Here is a 21381-nt window from a genome sequence, read left to right on the forward strand (position 1 = left end):
GGCATTGCTTCAAATCGCGGTAAAAAGTCGCGGTAAAATCGCGGTAAAAAATCGCGGCAAAATCGCGCGACTTTGGGGACGCAATAGTGGAAACATAGCCTTAGAGGCTGTACAGGAAAGGACTTCCACCCAGGAGACGCTAGAACCTGGCTGGGACGAGAGTGGTAAGGGATGCTGGGGCGAATACTGGGGCGGGTGCCCTCTCAGAGTTTAATAGCTACGCGGTCCTATCAGGTTGCGGGGGCGGAGCCACAACCCCCGTAGGTGTATGCTGCCATGATGCGACAGGAAACTAATATATGCCCATCTGTGTATAGTAAATACAACCCACAATTATAAAAACTGCACATGCTAAAGAACAGGCAATTTCTGGACCTAGTCTAGATAGATGCATGTTTTATTATTTTGGAGGATATGTAATAAGTAAATGTTATGGTTTAAGTAAGCACAGGCATTGCCAACTTTTTTAGCCTTTTTTTCCCCCCATTTTCTTGCTATTACAAATACAATCCTGTTTGTAGTTTTGTTTATATTTGTTATTCTCTTTTAAATCTTAAATAATTAAATAGAGAGTTTAAGTGACTCAGTACTGTAGATTGCAGATTAGCATTGCAGGAGTATTGTCTGCTAAGTAGCAGGCTCCAATTACTATGGGGAGGGAAATTGTAAATAGGGCTGGCTAAGAGCAGTTGGAAAGCAGAGAATGATATAGTCACACCTGTTGTGAATGAGGGAGAGAGAGGAAATGCTTGGAGTGAAAAGTCTTGGAACATCAATAATGTAGACATTTCCCTGTTATAAGGATATCTCAAGAAGCATTGGGAGACTCCTGAGTAGAAGAAAAAAGTGGATTTGTCTGCTAGGTCGTTATTGAAAATATCAGAACTGGCTTCTGGACCTGTATTATGCCTCCACAAGTGATGCTGGATTGCTCTGATGGGAAAAGGTTAAATCCACAATTATCTGCATCCCTAAGGAGGAGAAATTCATCCAGGCCCAGCAGCCAGGAGCTTGGAATCAAATGTGTCCTTGTGGGAGATGGTGCAGTAGGAAAGACGAGCCTGGTGGTTAGCTACACTATAAATGGCTACCCCACTGAGTACCAGCCAACTGCTCTAGACACATATTCAGGTGAGTTAATTTTAGTATCATTAATACTGTGTGAATTTTTATGTTGTTTCAATTAGGGAGGACTATAAAGCTTATTTTGGTGGCCAGTTTCCATATCTTCTGCTACAGCATCAAAAATAGCAAACGCTATAGTATATATATCTGTGGTGGATGAACTTTTATTGCATTTTGCATTTTTCCATTGGCACTCAGTTGCTAAATAGTACAATGTTTAATTTCCAAAACTGTTCAGATCATTTGTGACCCTAGGAAAAGTTCCTTCACCTCAACATACCAGCAATTTGATTGCAGGGTCCTACCAAAAAAAATGTATTGCAAGGACCTCCAAACACTATACTTCTACTCACACACAGTCATGCAATGCTGCAAGCAAGTTGCTCAAAAATCAGCTTAAAGTGGTTGTAAACTCGCATCAGGGGGAAAAAAAACCTGCAAGACAGAGGCATAATGAGCTAGTATGCATAGCATACTAGCTCATTATGTAATGCTCACCTGAGATCGAAGCCCCTGCTGCAGTGCCCGTACACAGCACCAGCCGGCGTCATTGCTCCCGAGTTACTTCCGGGTATCGCGGCTCCGGCGCTGTGATTGGCCGGAGCCGCAATGACGTCACTCCTGCGCATGCACGCGGGAGCCGCCGGTAACAGCACACTCACTGAAGCGTGTGTTTGCTTCAGTGCGCATGTGCCGATGACGTTGGCACATGCAGATACAGGGGATATCTCCTAAACCATGCAGGTTTAGGAGATATCCGGGGTAGCTACAGGTAAACCTTTATTATAGGCTTACCTGTAGCAAAAAGTGGATTTGTAAGGGTTTAAAACTACTTTAAAAGCAGTAACTGCAGGAGATTGTGGCAGTACAGACAAAATGGCCTTTAGAGTGGCACCCACACTGTAACCCCATTGATAACTGAACTTGAACAGTGTAATCTATGCATTGATCATATAGGGGTTTAAACGCATTTGGCACTTGGAGGCAGGGTTGCCAACTATCAGTAAATTTACTGACAGTTTGTAAAAATCTGATTTCCCTATTTATTTTTGTACAGCTGTCTATAAATATCAGGGGCTGATAATTTGCCATGCTGTGTTTTTAATTCTGAACCAGGCAAATTACTTTTTAGGAGTATTGTCAGAGTTTCCATATTGTGTTAATACTAGTTGTCTTAGTTTTTAATAGGATATCTGTCATTTTTTCAGGTTATCGGTAAAAAATGTGCTCTGCCAGTAAATTTTATATGTTCTGTTAGTAAAAAAATGCTGCGGAAGGTTGGCAACACTGCTTGGAGGGTTAACATCACAGAATAAGGCCTATTTATGCTTTTGCGTTTTTGACATGCTAAAACACATGCACTCCGCTTCACCTTTTAATGAAGTATTATTTAATTTCAGTGAAACATTGAAAGCTAGAGTGATGGCTGCATAAACTGTTGGTGCTATATAAATCCTGTATAATAATGCAGTAAAAAGACCAAATGGTCCCCATTTTTTTCACCTGATTGGGAGGGGGCATGAGCGCACAGTGAGCAGGTGACGTTGATGCGGCAGTGCGTTTTGGAAATGCAACATTCAGAGCCTTTAGTGAAGCCTTTAGGGAGCCCTAATGAAGTCAATGACAGCTCATGTAACATGCATTTTCATTTTGCGTTGGCAACGGGGTATTAACAAGTCTTGATCAATGGCTGTTAACTCAATCCATTCCACAGCCTAAAGTGAAAAATGCATTAGAAACAAGTATTAAAACTGTCAACTTACAAAGGAAATGCACCTGTGTCCATGCTCCTGCCTAACACTACAAAATACTGCACCTCTATGCACATGCATAGATCTAAATGGGCTCCAAGTGTTAAATAGCTACTGATTTCCTTTCAAAGTATAAACCTTTTGTCTTAATTAGGGAGGGGTGACAATTCACTGTTGTCATGCAGAGTGCGTGACATTACTAAGAGAGTGACACTTTCTAAGCACAATCTTCTTACTCCTTATTATCCTGGACAATTGTCTTTTATGTGTACTTCTCCCACCAGGTCTTGTCCCCTGCTAAGATGTCATAGTTCACACCATGCAATCATTTTAGTGCTACAAAGGCTGTAATAGAATATCCTATTAAATGGTGCACCTAAAAACTGATAGAAATGAATAGCCTCTGGTGAGCTGAATTCCCCCCCCCCCCCCCCCCTGTCACGTCTTCTGTTGCAGCAGGGGAACGTTCGCTTTTTCTGCTTCATTGTCATCATCTATCAAGGCGAGTGACACCCTCCTTTTCTATGAGCAGACACACAAAAACATTTCACCACCATTGCTCCAAGATAAGATTTAAATTTAAAAAAAAAAATGACCTGCATCTACTTAGAACTTAAAGTTTGTGTCAACTGACCCTTTTTCTTCATCTTCACTTTATAGACTCTATGTTGAACATTACATAGAATAATCAGTTTTTGGAAGTCTTCGCCCACGTTCACATTGGGCTGATTTGGAATGCGATTTGACATGTCAAATCGCATGCCAAATCGGCGGCTATTGCCGGCAATGGCACCGTCCTAATTGGTTCAGTGCTGGCTTTGCGACACCACACCGATTCCCAAAAGTAGTTCATGTAGTACTATTGGCAACTTCGGGGGCGATTTGAATAGACATCTGTGCAGCAACCCGCACAGATGTCTGTCAAATCGCCCCTGAAGTCAGGCTGCATTGCCGGTTTGAAACTTCTTTCCCAGTGTGAACCTGGGCTTAAAGCGGTAGTAAACACCGCTTGGTCATTTTTACCTACAGGTAAGCCTTACCTGTAGGTAAAATGAATATCTCCTAAACGTGCACAGTTTAGGACATATTCATCCTGCATGCAGCCAGTGACATCACTGGCGAATGCGCTCTGAAGGTTTGGCATACCTTGCCAAAAATTCCGAGCTTCGTGACGAAACCAAGGGCTCCTATGCGCCAATCACACAGCCGGAGCACGCAAACCCTGAAGACAGACCGGGGAACATGTCAGCCTTTTCAGAGGTGACTGTACAACGCTGGAGGGCTTCGTTCCAAGGTGAGAATTTCATAATGTGCTAGAATGTGATGCGATACATGCGCAGTTTAAAACCGCTTTAAGTTGGCTATGCACTAGTAGAATTTTTAGTTGAAATTTTTTTTAATTTTAGGGATATTTTTTCTGTTTTCTAATTGTTAATCAGGCTAAATATTCAATTGTTTTTGGCCATAGTGAAGAGAACTCAAAAGAGCAGAATTTTTTTTTTTTTTTTTCTGTTAAAAGCAAACAAAGTTGAACTAATTTCAGAGACATTTGTCAAGCCATTGAATGTACTTAAGATTTTTTCATATAAACTTTTGTACAAACATTTGAAATTCTACTACTGTAGGTAGTAAGACCTAATCTTAGGCGTGTTGCAATATAATAAAAACATTTTGAAGACATTTTCATTATTCATTGTGCAGAAGAGCTATGAAGGCTGAATATTTATTTTTTGTTTACAAAAGTTTTATTTGAAAGTTTGAACATATATGTGCAGTAAAGGAAGTTTCATATAACAATAGTGTGGTGTATATGTGTGTGTGTGTGGATTACTCAAGGAAGTATTGTATTGGTGAGGAGTTATGACAAGATCCAGTAGTTCCATTTATTATTAAAGATATTTATGCTATCATGAAGCGTATGGTGGATCCTTTCTGAAAGTTTAAGCATTTTCATCTGACGCAGAACCTGCGTCCATGATAGATTGTTGGTTCTCCAGTTAAGTGCTATCATCCATTGAATTGAACTGATCAATGAATGTAGCAGTCTGACGCAAGGTACCGGTGTGTTTGGAACATTGGCATATAGAATGCATATTTGTGGGGTAAGGGAGATTTTTTGTTTAGAAGATTCTTCAATTCTGGCCATAGCTGCTTGCCAGATGGGTTTGAGGTGATCACAACTCCAGAAAATGTGTACGAAAATACTATGTTCTAAGCAGCCCCTAAAACAGTAGGGGATTCCCTAAAAGAGATCGCTCTATTGCTTTTGCAGAGATTGTCAATCATAACACTTCATAGCTCAGAGGTGAAAGAACAATCCAACTCAGTCTCCTAGTGTATCATTAGAGCAGATTTTTTTTCTGGCATAGAGGGAATTTGTGTCTATAAAGTTGTGAGATTAGGCCTCTGTCTCTTGAGGAATATATGCATATTTGTTCAAAGATGGTATTTGAGGTATGGATTTGTAGTGAAAAGAATTGTTTTATTTGATTGTAGTGGGTGAGCTCTTAGTGGGGTAGATTGTATTTTGTTTGAAGTGTGTCAAAGGGAGGGAATTTTGATTTAGTGATGAAAGATCCCAAAGTGGTAAGGTTATTTTCAATCCATATTATGAACGTGTTATAGTCCATTGTAGGAATGCATGAATCTAGCATCTCCTAGGTATGAGGCTAGAGGAGGGGTGCTAGAAGCTAGTTTAAAGGGATCTTTGACCTTTCCCATGGTTGGAAGAATTGGGCAACTATCATGTTGGATTTATTTAATATATGATAATTGTACTTATTGGACCATAATATGCCTTGTAGGTATAGAGGAGAGATTGAGAATGACTCGAATATTTTTCAGGGGATATTGGGGATTGGGGCAAACCATTGGGAAAGTTGTGAGTCTGGCAGCAAGAAAGTAGTGCCATATGTTTGGAAGGCCGAAGCCTCCATTATTTTGTGGTCTGTGCATAAGAGAATAGCTGCATCTAGGTTTTTTGTTGCCCAGATAAATTTAAATAAATTTCTCTTTTGGAGGGACTGAATTCTGGTTTTGGGGACATTGATGGGGAGAGCTCTAAAGCAATATAAAAGTTTGGGGATGATTGATATCTTGATGGCACAGATTCTACCCAGGAAAGAAATGTGATATGAGGACCATCATTATTTTTTTTTTTTTTTTTTTTTTTTTAAGTAGGGAACAAATGTGGGAGAATAATGGAGGGTAATTCTGTTTGTAGATTGATTTGAATGATGGGGTGATATGGACACTGAGGTATCTGAAGGATGGTGTGCTCCATGTGAATGGGAAGTTTTGTTGTAGAGGAGATTGTGTATTTTGAGGGCGATTGATAGGTAGAGCTGAACATTTGTTTATATTAATACCCAGACCTTAGATGTTATGGAAATTTTTTAGTTCTGTGAGAAGGTTGGATATGGAGATAAAAGGATCGGATAAGAATAATAGGGCATCATCAGCGTATAAGCTTAATTTAAATTCATTGAGGCCTTTGGTGTAACCTTTTTATATCATTATTTATTAATGCACTAGCCAGGGGTTCAATTGCTAGGGCAAATAAAAGTGGGGATAGAGGACAGCCCTGCCTAGTTCCTCTGCTCAGAGGGAAGAATTTTGAGTACCTGGAATTTTGATTCTGGTATATGGAGAATGATAGAGGGCATTGAAGCCATGTAAAAATTTATCAGATTCCAAATTTGGGGAGGAGACTATTTAGGTAGGACCAATTGATGCTATCAAACGCCTTGTGGATGTCTAAGCTTAAAAGACAGACTGGTCATGAGTGGAGGTTGGCGTCTTGGATGATATTTGAAACTAGTGTGATGTCAACTATTTGTCGGCCTGGGATAAATCCAGTTTGATCTATGTGGATGAGGTTGGTGATCAATGCTGCAAGTCTGTCGGCCAACAATCTGCCAAATATCTTGGTCGTTATTTAGTACTGAGATGGGGTGAAAATTTTGTGGAAGGGTGTGGTTTAGGGATTAGTGACATGTTGGCCAGGAGCATTTCTTCAGGAAAGTGGTTTCCTTGTAGGATGTAGTTAAATAATTTGGTGAGTTTGGGTGCTAGAAGGGGTGCACATTTCTTATAGTAGGAAGATGTGTATGCAACGGGGCCTGGAGCTGTGGTTGTTAAGAGATGTAATTATGTTTGTTATCTCTAGGACTGTGCAAGGGTTGTTTAGGGATTTAATTTGTTCATTGGTAAGGGTTGAAAGTTGTAGATTGTTTAACCAGTTGAGAGATGAGCGTTGGTTTTGGCTCTGAAAGAAGGTTTTTGTAAAAGGAAGTAAATATTTCTAGGACTTCGGGGGGGTGGGTAACCAAGTTACCATTTTGGTCACGTAGTTTGTACAAATGTGGTGGTTTTTATTCTTGGTTGAGTTTTCGTGCAAACATGGTAGATGCAGAGTTTCCATGTAACAAAAATTTAGCTTTAGAAAATCTAAGAGCTTTTTCTGTCACAGTCCCAGGACATGATGGGACTGTGACGTCATAAGGGGGCGGGGTCACCGGGTGACATCACCTGGTGACCACGCCCCATGCCTATATAAGTCATTGCGCACCGCTCACACAGCATTACAGCGTGAGAGGGTCGTGTCAACATCGGAAGAAGAGAAGGAACAAGATGGCGGAGAAGACTGGGCCATCACTAGCAAAAGAGCAGAAGATAGCGGAGGAGCCCGGCAGAAGATCCGGAGAGCGGAAGAAGAGGCCGGAGAGCGGGAGAAGAACCGGACACCGGGAGAAGAGGCCGGAGAGAGCGGAGAAGTCAGAAGAAGACCCCAGGAGCTGCCTAATTACTTTAAAAACCTGTGTAGTGTGTGGGTTTTTTTTTTTTTTTTGACGCTTTTTCCCCCAGTTGAATGGGTAGGGGTACGATGTACCCCATTCTCATTCACATAGGGTGGGGGGCCGGGATCTGGGGGCTCCCGGATTCCGATAAGCCCTCCGCCTGCGGACCTTGACAACCAACGGCCAGGGTTGTCGGGAAGAGGCCCTTGTCCTCATCAACATGGGGACAAGGTGCTTTGGGGTGGGGGGCCACAAGGCGCCCCCCTGCCCCAAAGCGCCCACCCCCCCATGTTGAGGGCATGCGGCCTGGTACGGTTCAGGAGGGGGGGGCGCTTTCTCGTCCCCCACCCCCTTTCCTGACCGGCCGGGCTACATGCTCGGATAAGGGCCTGGTGTGGATTTTGGGAGTGACTCCACGCTGTTTTTAGGCATAGGGGGTTCCCCTTAAAATCCATACCAGACCTAAGGGCCTGGTATGCCCCTGGGGGGAACCCATGCCGGTTTTTTATTTAAAATTTTTTGCGCGGCGTTCCCCCCCCCCCCCCCTCATGATTCATACCAGACAGCTGTCAGCACTACCTGTCGATCATCGCAAAAGGGGAAAAAACTTTTTCCTTTCCCGATGAGCAAGCCAGCGCAAGATGCAAAGTACCTTGTCGCCGAGAACCAGCGCGATGGGACTGTATAAGTGATCTAGGTCTTTAGTGAGGCACTTAATTGCTGTAAGCCTATTCTTGTTTTTGGCTGCTGCAATGCTGATAAGGTGACCTCTCAAAACAGCTTTGTGTGCTGACCAAAGTGTTGTGGGAAGAATATCCTCTGTAGAGTTTTCATTGAAATAATTTTCAATATGAGTAGATATTTTTTGGATATTGGAGGGGAATTGTTTCGGCGCCAATTGAAGGGAGTTGGGGTCAGACCTTAATGAGATGTGTCAAATGAGACCATGTTGTGATCAGACCATTGGCAAACATATGCTTTGGTTGAGTTGGCGAGCAGGATTGGTGTACAGAACATATAGTCTAGTCGGGCATAGCAATCGTGAGGGTGGGAATAGTGGGTGTATTCTTTAATGGCTATGTTATGGGCTCTCCAGGAATCTATCAGCTGCAGCCCGTTAAGTCCTATTCATAAATTTAGAGAAGGTTTTAGAAGAAGGGACTATTCGGCTTCTATCCAGAGCTGGGTGAGCAGCCATATTGAAGTCCCCGTCTAGAATCATGTGTAGAGAGCTATATGGATTAAGGGAATCAAAAATTAAAAAAAAAAAAAGGAATGTTGGGATTCATTGGGGGTGTATACCGATGATAGTATCAGTAAACGGTTGTTAATCTTTCCTTTTGATAATGATGAAGTGGCTGTCGTCATCTCTGTAAACGTTCTGAACATCAAAAATAATGGAATTGCGAACAGACGACGACTCCTCGCTTTTGTTGTGAAATGTGGTGAAGTATGACTGACTGACAAATCTTACGAAGTATTTTGGGTGAGAGATGTGTTTCTTGCATCAGAATTATGTCTGCATCAAGTCTTTTTATAGTGCTGAAAGGCTTTTTTGCAATTGTGCGGGAGTTGAAACCTTGGACGTTTTGAGAAAAGATTTTAAGATCCATTAGGAAACAGACTATATTGAAGGTTATGTTTCTGCTAGAGGTTACCTGAGGTGTTCTGGTTACACAGTGTAGAAGAGATCATTGATATCTGAATGGTCTAGATTTAGCATTAGGATGACCTATAGAAAGGTATGATTAAATGTATGGAGTCGTTATGTATCCAGTATTTTGTGCTTTGAAGGGGGGTGTCTTTGAAATACCACAAGAAGCATAACTTGGTATATATGATGTACTAATGAGAAATTTCCAGTAAATAGAATGCAAATTTTAAACAGAGCCATATGGGCTATGTAAAAGCAGAGAAAATAAAAATAAAAAAAAATAATAAAAGGGGGTCAGGTGGCGTATAGCCAGATGACCTTGTAATAAGGCTAAGAGAAATTGCATAAGGTGTGCATAGTAATGGGGTATTTCTCAGCACTGCCCACTGCTTATAAGACTAAATATAATAATGTGAGAACAATATTAAACGAGAATATAACAATTAACTGAGAGAATTATTAACATTAATACTTTCCCTCCACCCCCCCAAAATATGAGGTGGTGAAAATGCTCAGTTGGTGAGGTGGTACATGAGGGAGGCATGCTCATGTGGGCACTCGGCTCACATTCCTGGTGGTTGTTGTGATAACTGGATAGCGTCCAAGGGAATCACAAAACTGATTCAGAAAGAACCTTTTAAACTGGATCCAAAAAAGAGGAAAATGAATTAACACGATCTAATATTAAATTGAATCAGTGAGAAGGGAACAAATCAAGGATTCAATCTAGAATGAAGTGGAGAGTCAATCCTAGGGTGATTATCGCCATCTTCTTGTGTCACGTTGGTTTCGGCGTGAAGCTGGGGTTGACCAAATAGGTGATGATCGTGGGGTAGAAGGGGGGGAAGGACAGGGGGTTCAGGATCCAGAAGGCCCGGTTTTACTAGGAGTTCTTTTCTCTCCAATGATGTTGTATACCGTGTAGGTAGAGCCGTTGTGTATCACTGAGAGTTTAAATGGGAAGCCCCAGCAATACTTGATTCTGGCTGTTTGTAGAATGATGGTAACTTCTTTCAGTCTGCTGCTCCTATCAAGCATAGCTGGTGAGATATCCGGGTATATCTGTACCCTGTGACCCTCAAACACTGTTTGGGGTGTTTCTGGAGGTGCGCATGATGTCCTCTTTATTAAGAGTCTTTAATGCACATGATGATGTCACGTGGAGGTTGTCGGGTGTTGGTTTGGGGCGAAGAGCCCTGTGAATCCTGTCGCAGGTGAATGCAGATATTTGTTTGTCTGGTAGTAGGTTGTGGAAAAGTTTGGAGATAGCAGATGCAAGGTCAGTGATCGATTTCTGGGATACCACGCACTCTTATATTATTAAGTGGGTTTTTTTTTTTTTTTTTTTTTTTTTTTTTCCCTGTTGTCCAAATCCTTCCATTTGAGCCTGCATAAAAGCAAAGTTATCAGCAAGAGTCTCAATCTTTTCTGAAATCATTATGGACAAGGTAAAGTTTGTCATGTGGTGTTTCAAGAATGTCAGTGCGGTTTATGTCTGCTATCTCCTGTGATAATGTACTGGTAGTCTTATGAAGTTCCAGCTGTATCTTGTCAGCTAATTTTTCATATATAGCTGGCAGACTTTCATCTAAGTCCGCTTTGGAGTGCTGTACTCACTGTTTTTAGCAGTTGCTTGCTGTGCAGGCGTGGGAGTGCTGGAGGCTGCAGAGGAGCCGGCGCCATCTTGGAGCTTTTTTGCCTGAGATTTCTCCATGTTTAGGAGATAGTTAGTTAGTTTGTCAGGGAGTGCTGGGAGCGGCTTTTTCGCCCTCTTTTCCGGATGGGCATGCACTGGTATGTTACGCTGGGGGTTTGGGCTAAATCCGGGTTAAATAGCCCTGGGAAGTCTGGCTTGACAGACTGGTGTTCTGCCGAGCAAGGTCCCCTTGGCGGATATGACCCCCTGTACTGCGCAGGCGCATCGCTTGCGCAGTACAAAGAACAAGGGAGCTGCCGAAAATATCTGAAGCTGAACAGCTGTGAGTCAGTTGTACACGGCACCAGCGCAATGAGCAGGACATTGTGCCCGACGCTGCCACAGTCTCCCGATGCTCGTACTACTCTGCAAAGGGCGGGTGTACTGTGACTCTCGGCTGTGTATGTTCAGCTAGGTAAAGCTTCGTACTGCGCAAGCACTGCGCTTGCGCAGTACAGGGGGGTCATTATCCACTGGGGGAACTTTATCAGCAAGACACTGGGTCAGACGGAACTGTGCTCAGACACGTCTGTCCCGCATCGCACCGTGCATGCGCCCCCGAAGGCTGAATATTGAACAACATAATCTGATACTGCTCAGTGTCAGTAATTGCATTTTAATATTATATCCTAATATGCCAATGGGCGATAAATTATCAAGGCAGAATTTGGGGAGCGGGGTGTCAGCAGAGTACATGGACATGTACAAATTTCTCAGGAGGATTTCAGCAATGTCATTTGGAAATGATTGGCCCTTAAACTCAAAAAAAGCAGATCAAAAAGTAGCCAATCATTTTCTGTATGAGCCAGCTATTTTAAATGCTCATTTAAAAGTGGGTAAAATGAAGCGGGATAAAGAATATTCTTGCATGAATAATTTTTTTGGTGTTCACTCACTCTGCCCCTGCTCCTAGATCCCCTGACAACTTTGTAATAATTATACCACTGGAAATATCTATGGTCATTCTGTTGAATTAAAACCGATTTGAGCTGATGAAAACTGAGGTGGGAGGGGGGGTTCATGTTTTAATTTATCCATAGGATTAAGGGCCGGTTCACACTGCAGCGATGCGGGTACCCTGCAAATCCACTGCGGGTTCCCGCATTGCATGTCTCCCAGCAGCAGTTTCCATTAAAAGTTAATGACACCCCCAAAGCAGTTCGCATATTGCAGTGCGAGCGGCAAATTAAGGACAGGAATCGGGTGTGAACACCATGCGATCTGATTCTGCTGCGGACCAAAGAAAGGGTCCTGTGCGAGTTTGGTCCAAATGCAACACAAATTCAGCTATGCTATCTGTATGGCTGAAATTGCATTGCATAGAGATCGCATGTGATTTGGGGTATGAATCACATCCGATCTCGGACATCACACCAGTGTGAACCGGTCCTAAAGGTTGTTTGATGGCTCTTTGGGAACCACTTCAGTTTTGTGCTCATTTTATTTCCACAGTTTTCAGTGATCTTCACATTGTGCGAGTTCAACTAACTTGCATGATTTCATTACTGCATGTTAGTCCCGACTTTGGGGGTGATTTCAGAGACATCTGTGTGGGTTTCTGCACAGATGTCAATGGAAATCGCACCCCGAAAAAGCCAAAAGTAGTACAAACTACTTTTGGGAATCGGTGCGGCGACGCACCGATTTGGATACTACAATTGCTGTCGATTTGACATGTCATATCACATGCCAAATCCCATCAATGTGAACCAGGGCTTAAGGTGGTCATACAAGAGAAGTCTCCTTTGATGTAAAGGTCATTAAATCTTTCTGCTGAAAACTGACTCACCAAATCTCTTCTCTGATATTAAAGTGATTGTAAACAATCACCTTGTAAAACAACCCTTTCAGTTTAAAATAGAACTGAAAGGCAAAAGTTTTTGTATAGATGTATAAAACAAAAAAAATATAAATAATAAATACTGAAGAAAACTAGTAGGAACACCAGGGATTTCACATAAAGGAAGCAATACAAAGAGAACAGGATACTTAATCGTAAATGGTACAAAAGGCACCTATCAGGAATATGAAGTGTTGGGGTAACAAACGCTTTAAGTAGCTGGAGTGTAGGTTGTAAATGAGGAGGGCTCACATACATATATATTGTATAAACACCGCAATTGTCTTCCACAATATTGTGTGGTGTAGGTGTGTTGTGTGTTGTTTTTTTTTTTTTCTCTCCCACTGCAGACCTCCATATCTCTGTTAGCCATTACATGTGCAGTGAAACCTGTTGCAGGTTAGCAGACATCCCAACCTGTAAAAACGAATTTCAGGGAGGTGCTGCTGTGTGGCTTTTCACTCACCCAAGCCCTCCCCCACCACCATCAGTCTGAAGAGTTCCCCTTTACATCAGGGCAGCGGAAACAGAAAATGGGCTCAGCCAACCTGCCAACAGATGGGGGGGGGGGGGGGGGGGTGCGGTGTGATCTGGATGCATACAGAGAAATCACCTGAAATTTGTACTCTCGCTTTGATCAGTGTCCCCTTGTCCCACCAAATTATTTCACCTGCCTCCCAAGTACCATCACTCCTCTATAGTTCCCATTGTGTGTACACCACGCAGGGGCTGCCTGCATGGTCACCAGACTTTGTGTGGAAGCATACAGAGTCAGCCAGGGACACAGTGCTGCCAGAGAAGATATTGCAGTGTATAACAGTAATGAATGTCATCCTCACACTCACCAGCTCTCTCTCACTCCTCCCTCTGTTGAATCTGACACAAGCTCCCTCCACACAGCTGCTGCTCACCTCTCATTGGCTGTCCCGGTGTTCTGCCGAGTTCCCCTCGGTGGATAAGGACCCCCCTGTACTGCGCAGGCGCAGCGCTTGCGCAGTACGAGCCGGCGGAAATAGCCGAAGCCGAATACTTTTAAATCAGCTGTACACGGCGCCTGTAAGAGGGCCCCTCATGGGCTCGCTTTGCTTGCCATGCTTCGCTCGGCACTTTTTTTTTATTCTACCTCTAGGTCCACTTGGATGGTGGGGTTTGAACCTGGATCTAGGGCGCAGGCGCCGTGTACAGCTGACTCAAGGTTTTCAGCTTCGGCTATTTTCGGCGGCTCCTTAGTCGTTTGTACTCCGCCTGCGCAGTACAGGGGAGTCCTTATCCGTCAGGGGGGAACTTTCTCGGCAAGACACAGGCTTCCAACTCTTGCTTGCAGCTTAAAGAGGCTCTGCAGTCTGCTTACATAGTTTGTAATAAAAACATCTTTGCCATTCTGAAGCTTACACCCCCCCCCCACCACCTCCACCACCACTTTGCATATATTCTGTACTTGCCAAATATGCTACAGAAATGTCCTTCCACTGAGTCTGGCTGCATCCATTTTAACTGTGGACAGCTGAAGCTCATGTGACCGGCTGCCTCTCTCCTCCTGACTGACCCCAGTGGGGGATTCTTGTCCCCTCCCACTCTAGCTCTCAGATCAGGAGAGGCAGCCGTCACGCAAGCGGCTCCCTGAAATCGGGTATAGACAGTCTTTGTGTGTATAGATAGACTTTTTTTTTTTTTTTTTTTTTTTTTATTTGCGTTTTACAGCTTCAGGTTTTTTTTGTTTAGCCAATAGACAGCATTAGGGGGAGGCCAGGGAGAGCTGCTGTTTAAGCAGAAAACGAGCAACAAAACACTCGTAAAACTCTCAAGTTGGGTGTTACTATTTAAGTCTATTGGGCCAAAAACGCTTGTAATCTGCCAAAAAGAAGAGAGATAGAGATATATATATATATATATATATATATATATATATATATATATATATATATATATATATATATATATATATATATATATATATATATATTATTGTTATTCTTCAGGCGGCAGAATGTTTGGATGTGAACAAGGGCCATTGAAATGCACGAGATTTGGCTTATTGAGTGTTACAGCTAAGTACACGTTTTTAAGCAGAAAATCAGTCAGGTATAAACAGGGCCAAAAGAATAAGTGCACCTTTAAAACAAAGTGCATTTATCCTTTTTGCCCCCTTCCTCTGACCTAATCTAACCCACCCTTCCACAACCGCATACGAACTTCTATCTGAAGGTCACAGTTCCACTGTTTACATCCAACAGTGCACTTCACTGTCCTGTCTGCACCAGTGCATTAGTGTCCACTTTTGTGGAGGGGGATCGCAGTGAAAGAATCACTGTGGTACACTTGACGACCGCCGTACGACGATATACGTCCACAGAGCGGCACGGGCAGGCAAAAGGACATACATATACCTCCTTGCCTTCCCGCAGGTGGGGGGTCCGATCGGACCCCCCCGGTGCCAGCAGTGGTCGCCTTTGGTCTGGCAGCGATCAGAGATGAGGGGGTGGCCATCCGATCGTGGCCCTCCCCTCGCGAGCGCTCCCAGCCAATGAGATTCTTCCCCTGCCTCTGTGTAGTACACAGAGGCAGAGGAAATTATGTCATCTCTCCTCGGCTCGGCAGTTTCCGTTCCGGCGCCGAGGAGAGAAGACTGAAATGTGAGACACACACACACACACACACACACACACACACACACACACACACACACACACACACACACACACACACACTAGAACATGCCAGGCACACATTACACCCCCCCTTTACCCCCCGATTTTTTTTTTTTTTTTTTTTTTTTTTTTTTTCACCCCCCCCCCCCCCCCCCCCCCGTCACACTGACACCAAGCAGTTTTTTTTTGATTACTGCATGGTGTCAGTTTGACAGTTACTGTGTTAGGGCAGTTAGGGTTAGCCCCCTTTTTAGGTCTAGGGTACACCCCTAACCCCCCCTAATAAAGTTTTAACCCCTTGATCACCCCCTGTCGCCAGTGTTGCTAAGCGATCATTTTTCTGATCGCTGTATTAGTGTCACTGGTGATGCTAGTTAGGGAGGTAAATATTTAGGTTCCCCGTTAGCGTTTTATAGCGACAGGGACCCCCATATACTATCTAATAAAGGTTTTAACCCCTTGATTGCCTCCAGTTAACCCTTTCACCACTGATCACCGTATAACCGTTACGGGTGACACTGGTTAGTTTATTTTTTATAGTGTCAGGGGCACCCGCCGTTTATTACCGAATAAAGGTTTAGCCCCCTGATCGCCCGGCGGTGATATGCATCGCCCCAGGCAGCGCCAGATTAGCGCCAGTACTGCTAACACCCACGCACGCAGCGTACACCTCCCTTAGTGGTATAGTATCTGATCCGATCAGATCTATACTAGCATCCCCAGCAGTTTAGGGTTCCCAAAAACGCAGTGTTAGCGGTATCAGCCCAGATACCTGCTAGCACCTGCGTTTTTGCCCCTCCGCCCGGCCCAGCCCACCCAAGTGCAGTATCGATCGATCACTGTCACTTACAAAACACTAAACACATAACTGCAGCGTTCGCAGAGTCAGGCCTGATCCCTGCGATCGCTAAGTTTTTTTTTTGGTAGCGTTTTGGTGAACTGGCAAGCACCAGTGGCCTAGTACACCCCGGTCGTAGTCAAACCAGCACTGCAGTAACACTTGGTGACGTGGCGAGTCCCATAAGTCCAGTTCAAGCTGGTGAGGTGGCAAGCACAAGTAGTGTCCCGCTGCCACCATTGCTGCATTCACCAATCCTAATTGGGAACCCACCACTTCTGCAGCGCCCGTACTTCCCCCATTCACATCCCCAACCAAATGCAGTCGGCTGCATGAGAGGCATTTTCTTTATGTCCTCCGAGTACCCCTACCCAACGAACCCCCCCCCCCCCAAAAAAAAAGATGTCGTGTCTGCAGCAAGCGCGGATATAGGCGTGACACCCGCTATTATTGTCCCTCCTGTGAATGTTTTGAATGCTACCATTCACTAGTTGAGTATTAGCGTAGGGTACAGCATTGCACAGACTAGGTACACTTTCACAGGGTCTCCCAAGATGCCATCGCATTTTGAGAGACCCGAACCTGGAACCGGTTACAGTTATAAAAGTTAGTTACAAAAAAAGTCCCTCTCCTCCCTCTCCTCCCTCTCCTCCCTCTCCTCCCTCTCCTCCCTCTCCTCCCTCTCCTCCCTCTCCTCCCTCTCCTCCCTCTCCTCCCTCTCCTCCCTCTCCTCCCTCTCCTCCCTCTCCTCCCTCTCCTCCCTCTCCTCCCTCTCCTCCCATGCAATTTTTTATACTTTACCGTTTACTGTGTTTTATTGTTAACCATTTTTTTTGTCTTGAGGTACGCCATTCACGACTTTGAGTGGTTATACCAGAATGATGCCTGCAGGTTTAGGTATCATTCTTTTCAGCCAGCGGTCGGCTTTCATGTAAAAGCAATCCTAGCGGCTAATTAGCCTCTAGAATGTGTTAGTGTATTCTGTTAGTAACACACCCCTCCCCCCAACTGGCAATGATGCTGTCCATAGGTGCCCCTGTGCTCATTCATCCAGAGTGAGTCATAGTTGCATAGACGATTAAGGCTGAAAAAAGACAATACTCTATTCAGTGCAGCCTGTGTAGGTGCACGTGTATCAGTGTCTATAATTTCCCATTTCCCTGTATGTTGTGTCTTTTTAGGATCTACATCTAAGAGTCTCTTAAATATAGCCGTACTCCCTGCAGCCACCACCAGTTGTGGGAGAGAGTTCCACATCCTTATTGCCCTAACAGTGAAGAAGCCCCTATGCAGTTTAAGGTTAAATCGCTTATCTTCCAGTCTCATTGTGTGCCCCCGTGTCCTTTTACGCTCCCTAGGACTGAATAGTTTATTTCCTATGCTGGGATCCCCATTGAGATACTTGTAGATCGCTATCATGTCCCCTCTCAAGCATCTCATCTCCAGCGAGAATAAATTTACTGTTTGCAGCCGTTCCTCGTAATTATGTCCTCCAGTCCCCTTTATTAGTTTTGTTGCCCTTTTCTGAACTCGCTCCAGCACATCCCTTTGGAGGGCTGGTGACCAGAACTGGACACAACTCCAGATGAGGCCTAACCAGAATTTATATAAAGTGGCAGATTCATAGTTTTGTTCCTGGAATATATCCCTTTGTTTTATGCATGCTAATATTCTGTCTACTTTTGGTAGCTGCAGCTTGGCACTGCATGCTGTTGCTCAATCTGTCATCTATTAGCACCCCTAAATCCTTCTCCATTCTTGGTTCTCCCAGCTGTTTTACACCTAATAAATATCGGACAATTGTTGGATTTTCCGCGGACAAATGTTGAAAAGCAGGCTTTAAAATTTTCCGCGGACAAATGTCTGTCAGATTTTCCGAGCGTGTGTACACAAGTCCGTCGGACAAAAGTCCAAATTATAAACACGCATGCTCGGAAGCAAGGACGAGCCAGAAGCGGACGGTCTTGTAAACTAGCGTTCGTAATGGAGAATTAACATTCGTGACGTGGAAAATGATAATCTCGAAATGCAGCGCACATTCTCTTCTTCTTTGATGGGATAATAATGAAGCTGCTTTGCTGGTAATACTGATGGAGTTATTGCAAACAAATTTTCAAAGGCTTTTTTTTCTAGTGATATCAAGAATATTATTATGCTCCCCTTTTATTTGGGAGAAGTTACCACCAACACCATTATCCCGTAGTTTTTAAGATCAAAGATACAATTATGTTGGTGTCCCTTTTCAATGTTACACTGTGTGTGTGTGTGTGTGTGTGTGTGTGTGTGTGGTGTGTGTGTGTGGTTTTTTTTTTTTTTTTTTTTTTTTTTTTTTTTATAAATGTATCTGCCTACTCTCAAAATGTCATTTGAAGTAAAACACATAGCAAAGTAGTATTCTCCACAATTTTTTTTTTTTTTTTTTTTTTTTTTATTGTGCATTAAAAAAAGAAAACAAATAAAATTAGGCATGCTATCTGCAATAGAACTTGCCCAAAAAGTGCATTCTATGCATCCAAAAATATAGAAAATATAACAGATCAAATCATTTATTATTCAACAAAAAAATAAATAAAAGCCTCATGCATGTGTCCTGCTTCTTAATATAGGGGGTCAACAATGTCAAGAGTTGGTGAAAGCAGGGGTCCGTCATCCAGGGATAATTCCAAAAAACATCCAGATTATTCTCCTGGAGCTCCCTCAGCAAAGGCATATGACATAATTGGTCACAATTTAATAAAGCAACCAATTTTTGGTCCCCCTCCTCCCTCCTCGAATTAATAAAGCAACCAATTTTTGGTGGTCCTCCCTTGGGTTTAAAGCAATACCTGCAAGGCCAATAATAATGTTATCTCCTCCGATTCTGCAACATGTCTGGTTGATGAGCGGCCGTTCAGAAACAAACTGAAAAGCGCAAATCAACACTCGCCAAACTTCTACTAACACAAAATTAGCAGGAGGAGCCCAGAGGGTGGCTCTAAAAGAGCTGAAAAACCATGTAGTATGTCAGTGTTTGTTGGCCGACAATTCCTTGCTGCTTCTTGTATGCAAGAAAAAATCCAGACACACGCCTTCGGACAAAAGTCCAAGATTTTGTCTGCGGAAAGTCCAATCGGGTGTACTAGGCTTTAGAATTCCATCGGGAAGAATCTGCAAATTCCTGCAGCTGCAAAAAGTTCCCATACGGCAATTCCCTGTGGTAATCATAGCTCGACACAAAACTGTGGCCGCATCAGCCTGTCATTGCATTGTATGGGCTGAGCAGCGGACACAATTGTCATTTAGCCACAGAAATTTGCAGGTTCTTGCCAAGTGAATTTGCAGTGTGCGAATTACCTGTGTGAATGTACCTGTAACCATCAGCTCTATCTACAATGAGAGTTTTGGTCTAGGAGCTTCTGTTCTCCTATATATTGTCCCTTTTTAATACCTCTTGCTGTAAGAAGATATGAATAACATTTAGCTTTCCATTCTATGTATTCAGATATCACTGGACACTCAGTACTTTACCAAGTTCCTTTGAACTATACCAGTACTGGTATTTCTTGTTTGCATTTGACTAGTATATAATATACTGATGCATAAACTATGCTAGAGGGTTAATGAGGAAAACAAACATAACTTTACTGTCACTGGTATCGGTTGACAATAGTGTTTCCGGTTAGACAGGTTCCTCTCCTATCTACGAAGGAGGTTATGATTTGATTTTCCCAGCAGTTAACAAGCTTCAGTAGTGACAGTATACACTCAATCACAGATCACACCCCGTCATTGTCTGACTTTCTTCCTTCACTTGCCATATATGACATCTGCTGCCTTATGGTGAAATGCTAGAAGAAAGGGGTGTGTGGGTGTGTATGTATGTAGATAGATAGAGATATATTCTAATATTTGGAATGAAGACTGTCATAATTAGTATTTTTTTTTTTCTATGGAAAACACACTGAACAGAAGAATGGAGGCAGAACAGATACAAAGTATCTTAAAAGAACTGTAAGCGAATCGGTCAATATGAATAACAATAGGTATGCAAGTGCTGATCGGATGCCATCTGGCTGCTGTTTTCTCCAGCATGCTCATTCGGCTGGCTTCTGACGGACAGGCTGCTGTACAGAGGCCTAATGTCGGGCGGTTTTCCTCGTTCAAAGGTTTTTATTGAGAGATCAACATATGGTAACAAGTATAATATATCAATTAAAGGTATATTAGTAGTTACATGTAAAATAAAGAAGCAGGTTACGGCATTGTATTAATATAACACACCGATGGTAAAATTAATGTTAGATAAGTTCCCGATTTATCAAAGTGATAGTTTTCAGACTGTTTCAATTTTAGCTTACATTAATATTTTGAGGATCATTATCAGTTAATGAAAGAAAATTAGGTCTATTTGTGTTTGAGTTCTTATGTGTGTTAAACATTTGAATAAAGTATACCGTATAAGTCGAGCTTTTCAGCCCTTTTTTTTTTTTTTTTAGGCTGAAAGTGCTCCCCCTCAGCCTAGTGCTTAATATTTCACTCACAAACATGGAATTGATCCCGGCTAGGGCTGCACTCCCATTCACATGGGCAGAAAAATCAATCCCATATCTTGGAATTCATTTAACAGCATCTCATTCTGACTTATTCTCAACCAATTATCCTCCTGTATTAAGACAGATCACAAATCTAATAAAACAATGGTCGCAACTTCCTTTATCCTGGATAGGGAAGATTAATGCAATCAAAATGACTATTCTACCCAAATTGCTTTATCTATTCAGAGTCCTCCCTATTCCAATTCCTTCCTATTTTTTGAGAATAGTACAAAAAAGAGCAACTTCGTTTATATGGGGCTCTTCTAAACCACGTATACCTATACACACACTACATCTTCCCAAAAATAAAGGAGGCCTGGGATACCCTAATTTTGCTAACTACTACAGAGCAGCACATTTGGCCAGTCTGTCCAAATACCATGCAAAACAGGAAATCCCATTATGGGTATTTATAGAGGCTTCAGAAAATGACCCTCTATTAATATCAAATTTATT

The 21381-nt window shown here is 42.9% G+C and overlaps 1 protein-coding gene across 1 annotated transcript in view; it reads left to right on the plus strand.

The window, feature by feature from the left end:
• The first annotated feature begins 643 nt into the window (after positions 1 to 643).
• The window catches only part of RHOV (ras homolog family member V), a 72750-nt gene continuing 52012 nt past the window's right edge, over positions 644 to 21381 (plus strand). The window contains exon 1 of the mRNA XM_073609973.1: positions 644 to 1131. Coding sequence (XP_073466074.1) covers positions 906 to 1131 — 226 coding nt within the window. The 5' untranslated portion in view covers positions 644 to 905. The remainder of the gene's footprint in view (positions 1132 to 21381) is intronic.

Source organism: Aquarana catesbeiana, linkage group LG13, assembly GCF_042186555.1.
Source record: "Aquarana catesbeiana isolate 2022-GZ linkage group LG13, ASM4218655v1, whole genome shotgun sequence".
NCBI lineage: Eukaryota > Metazoa > Chordata > Amphibia > Anura > Ranidae > Aquarana > Aquarana catesbeiana.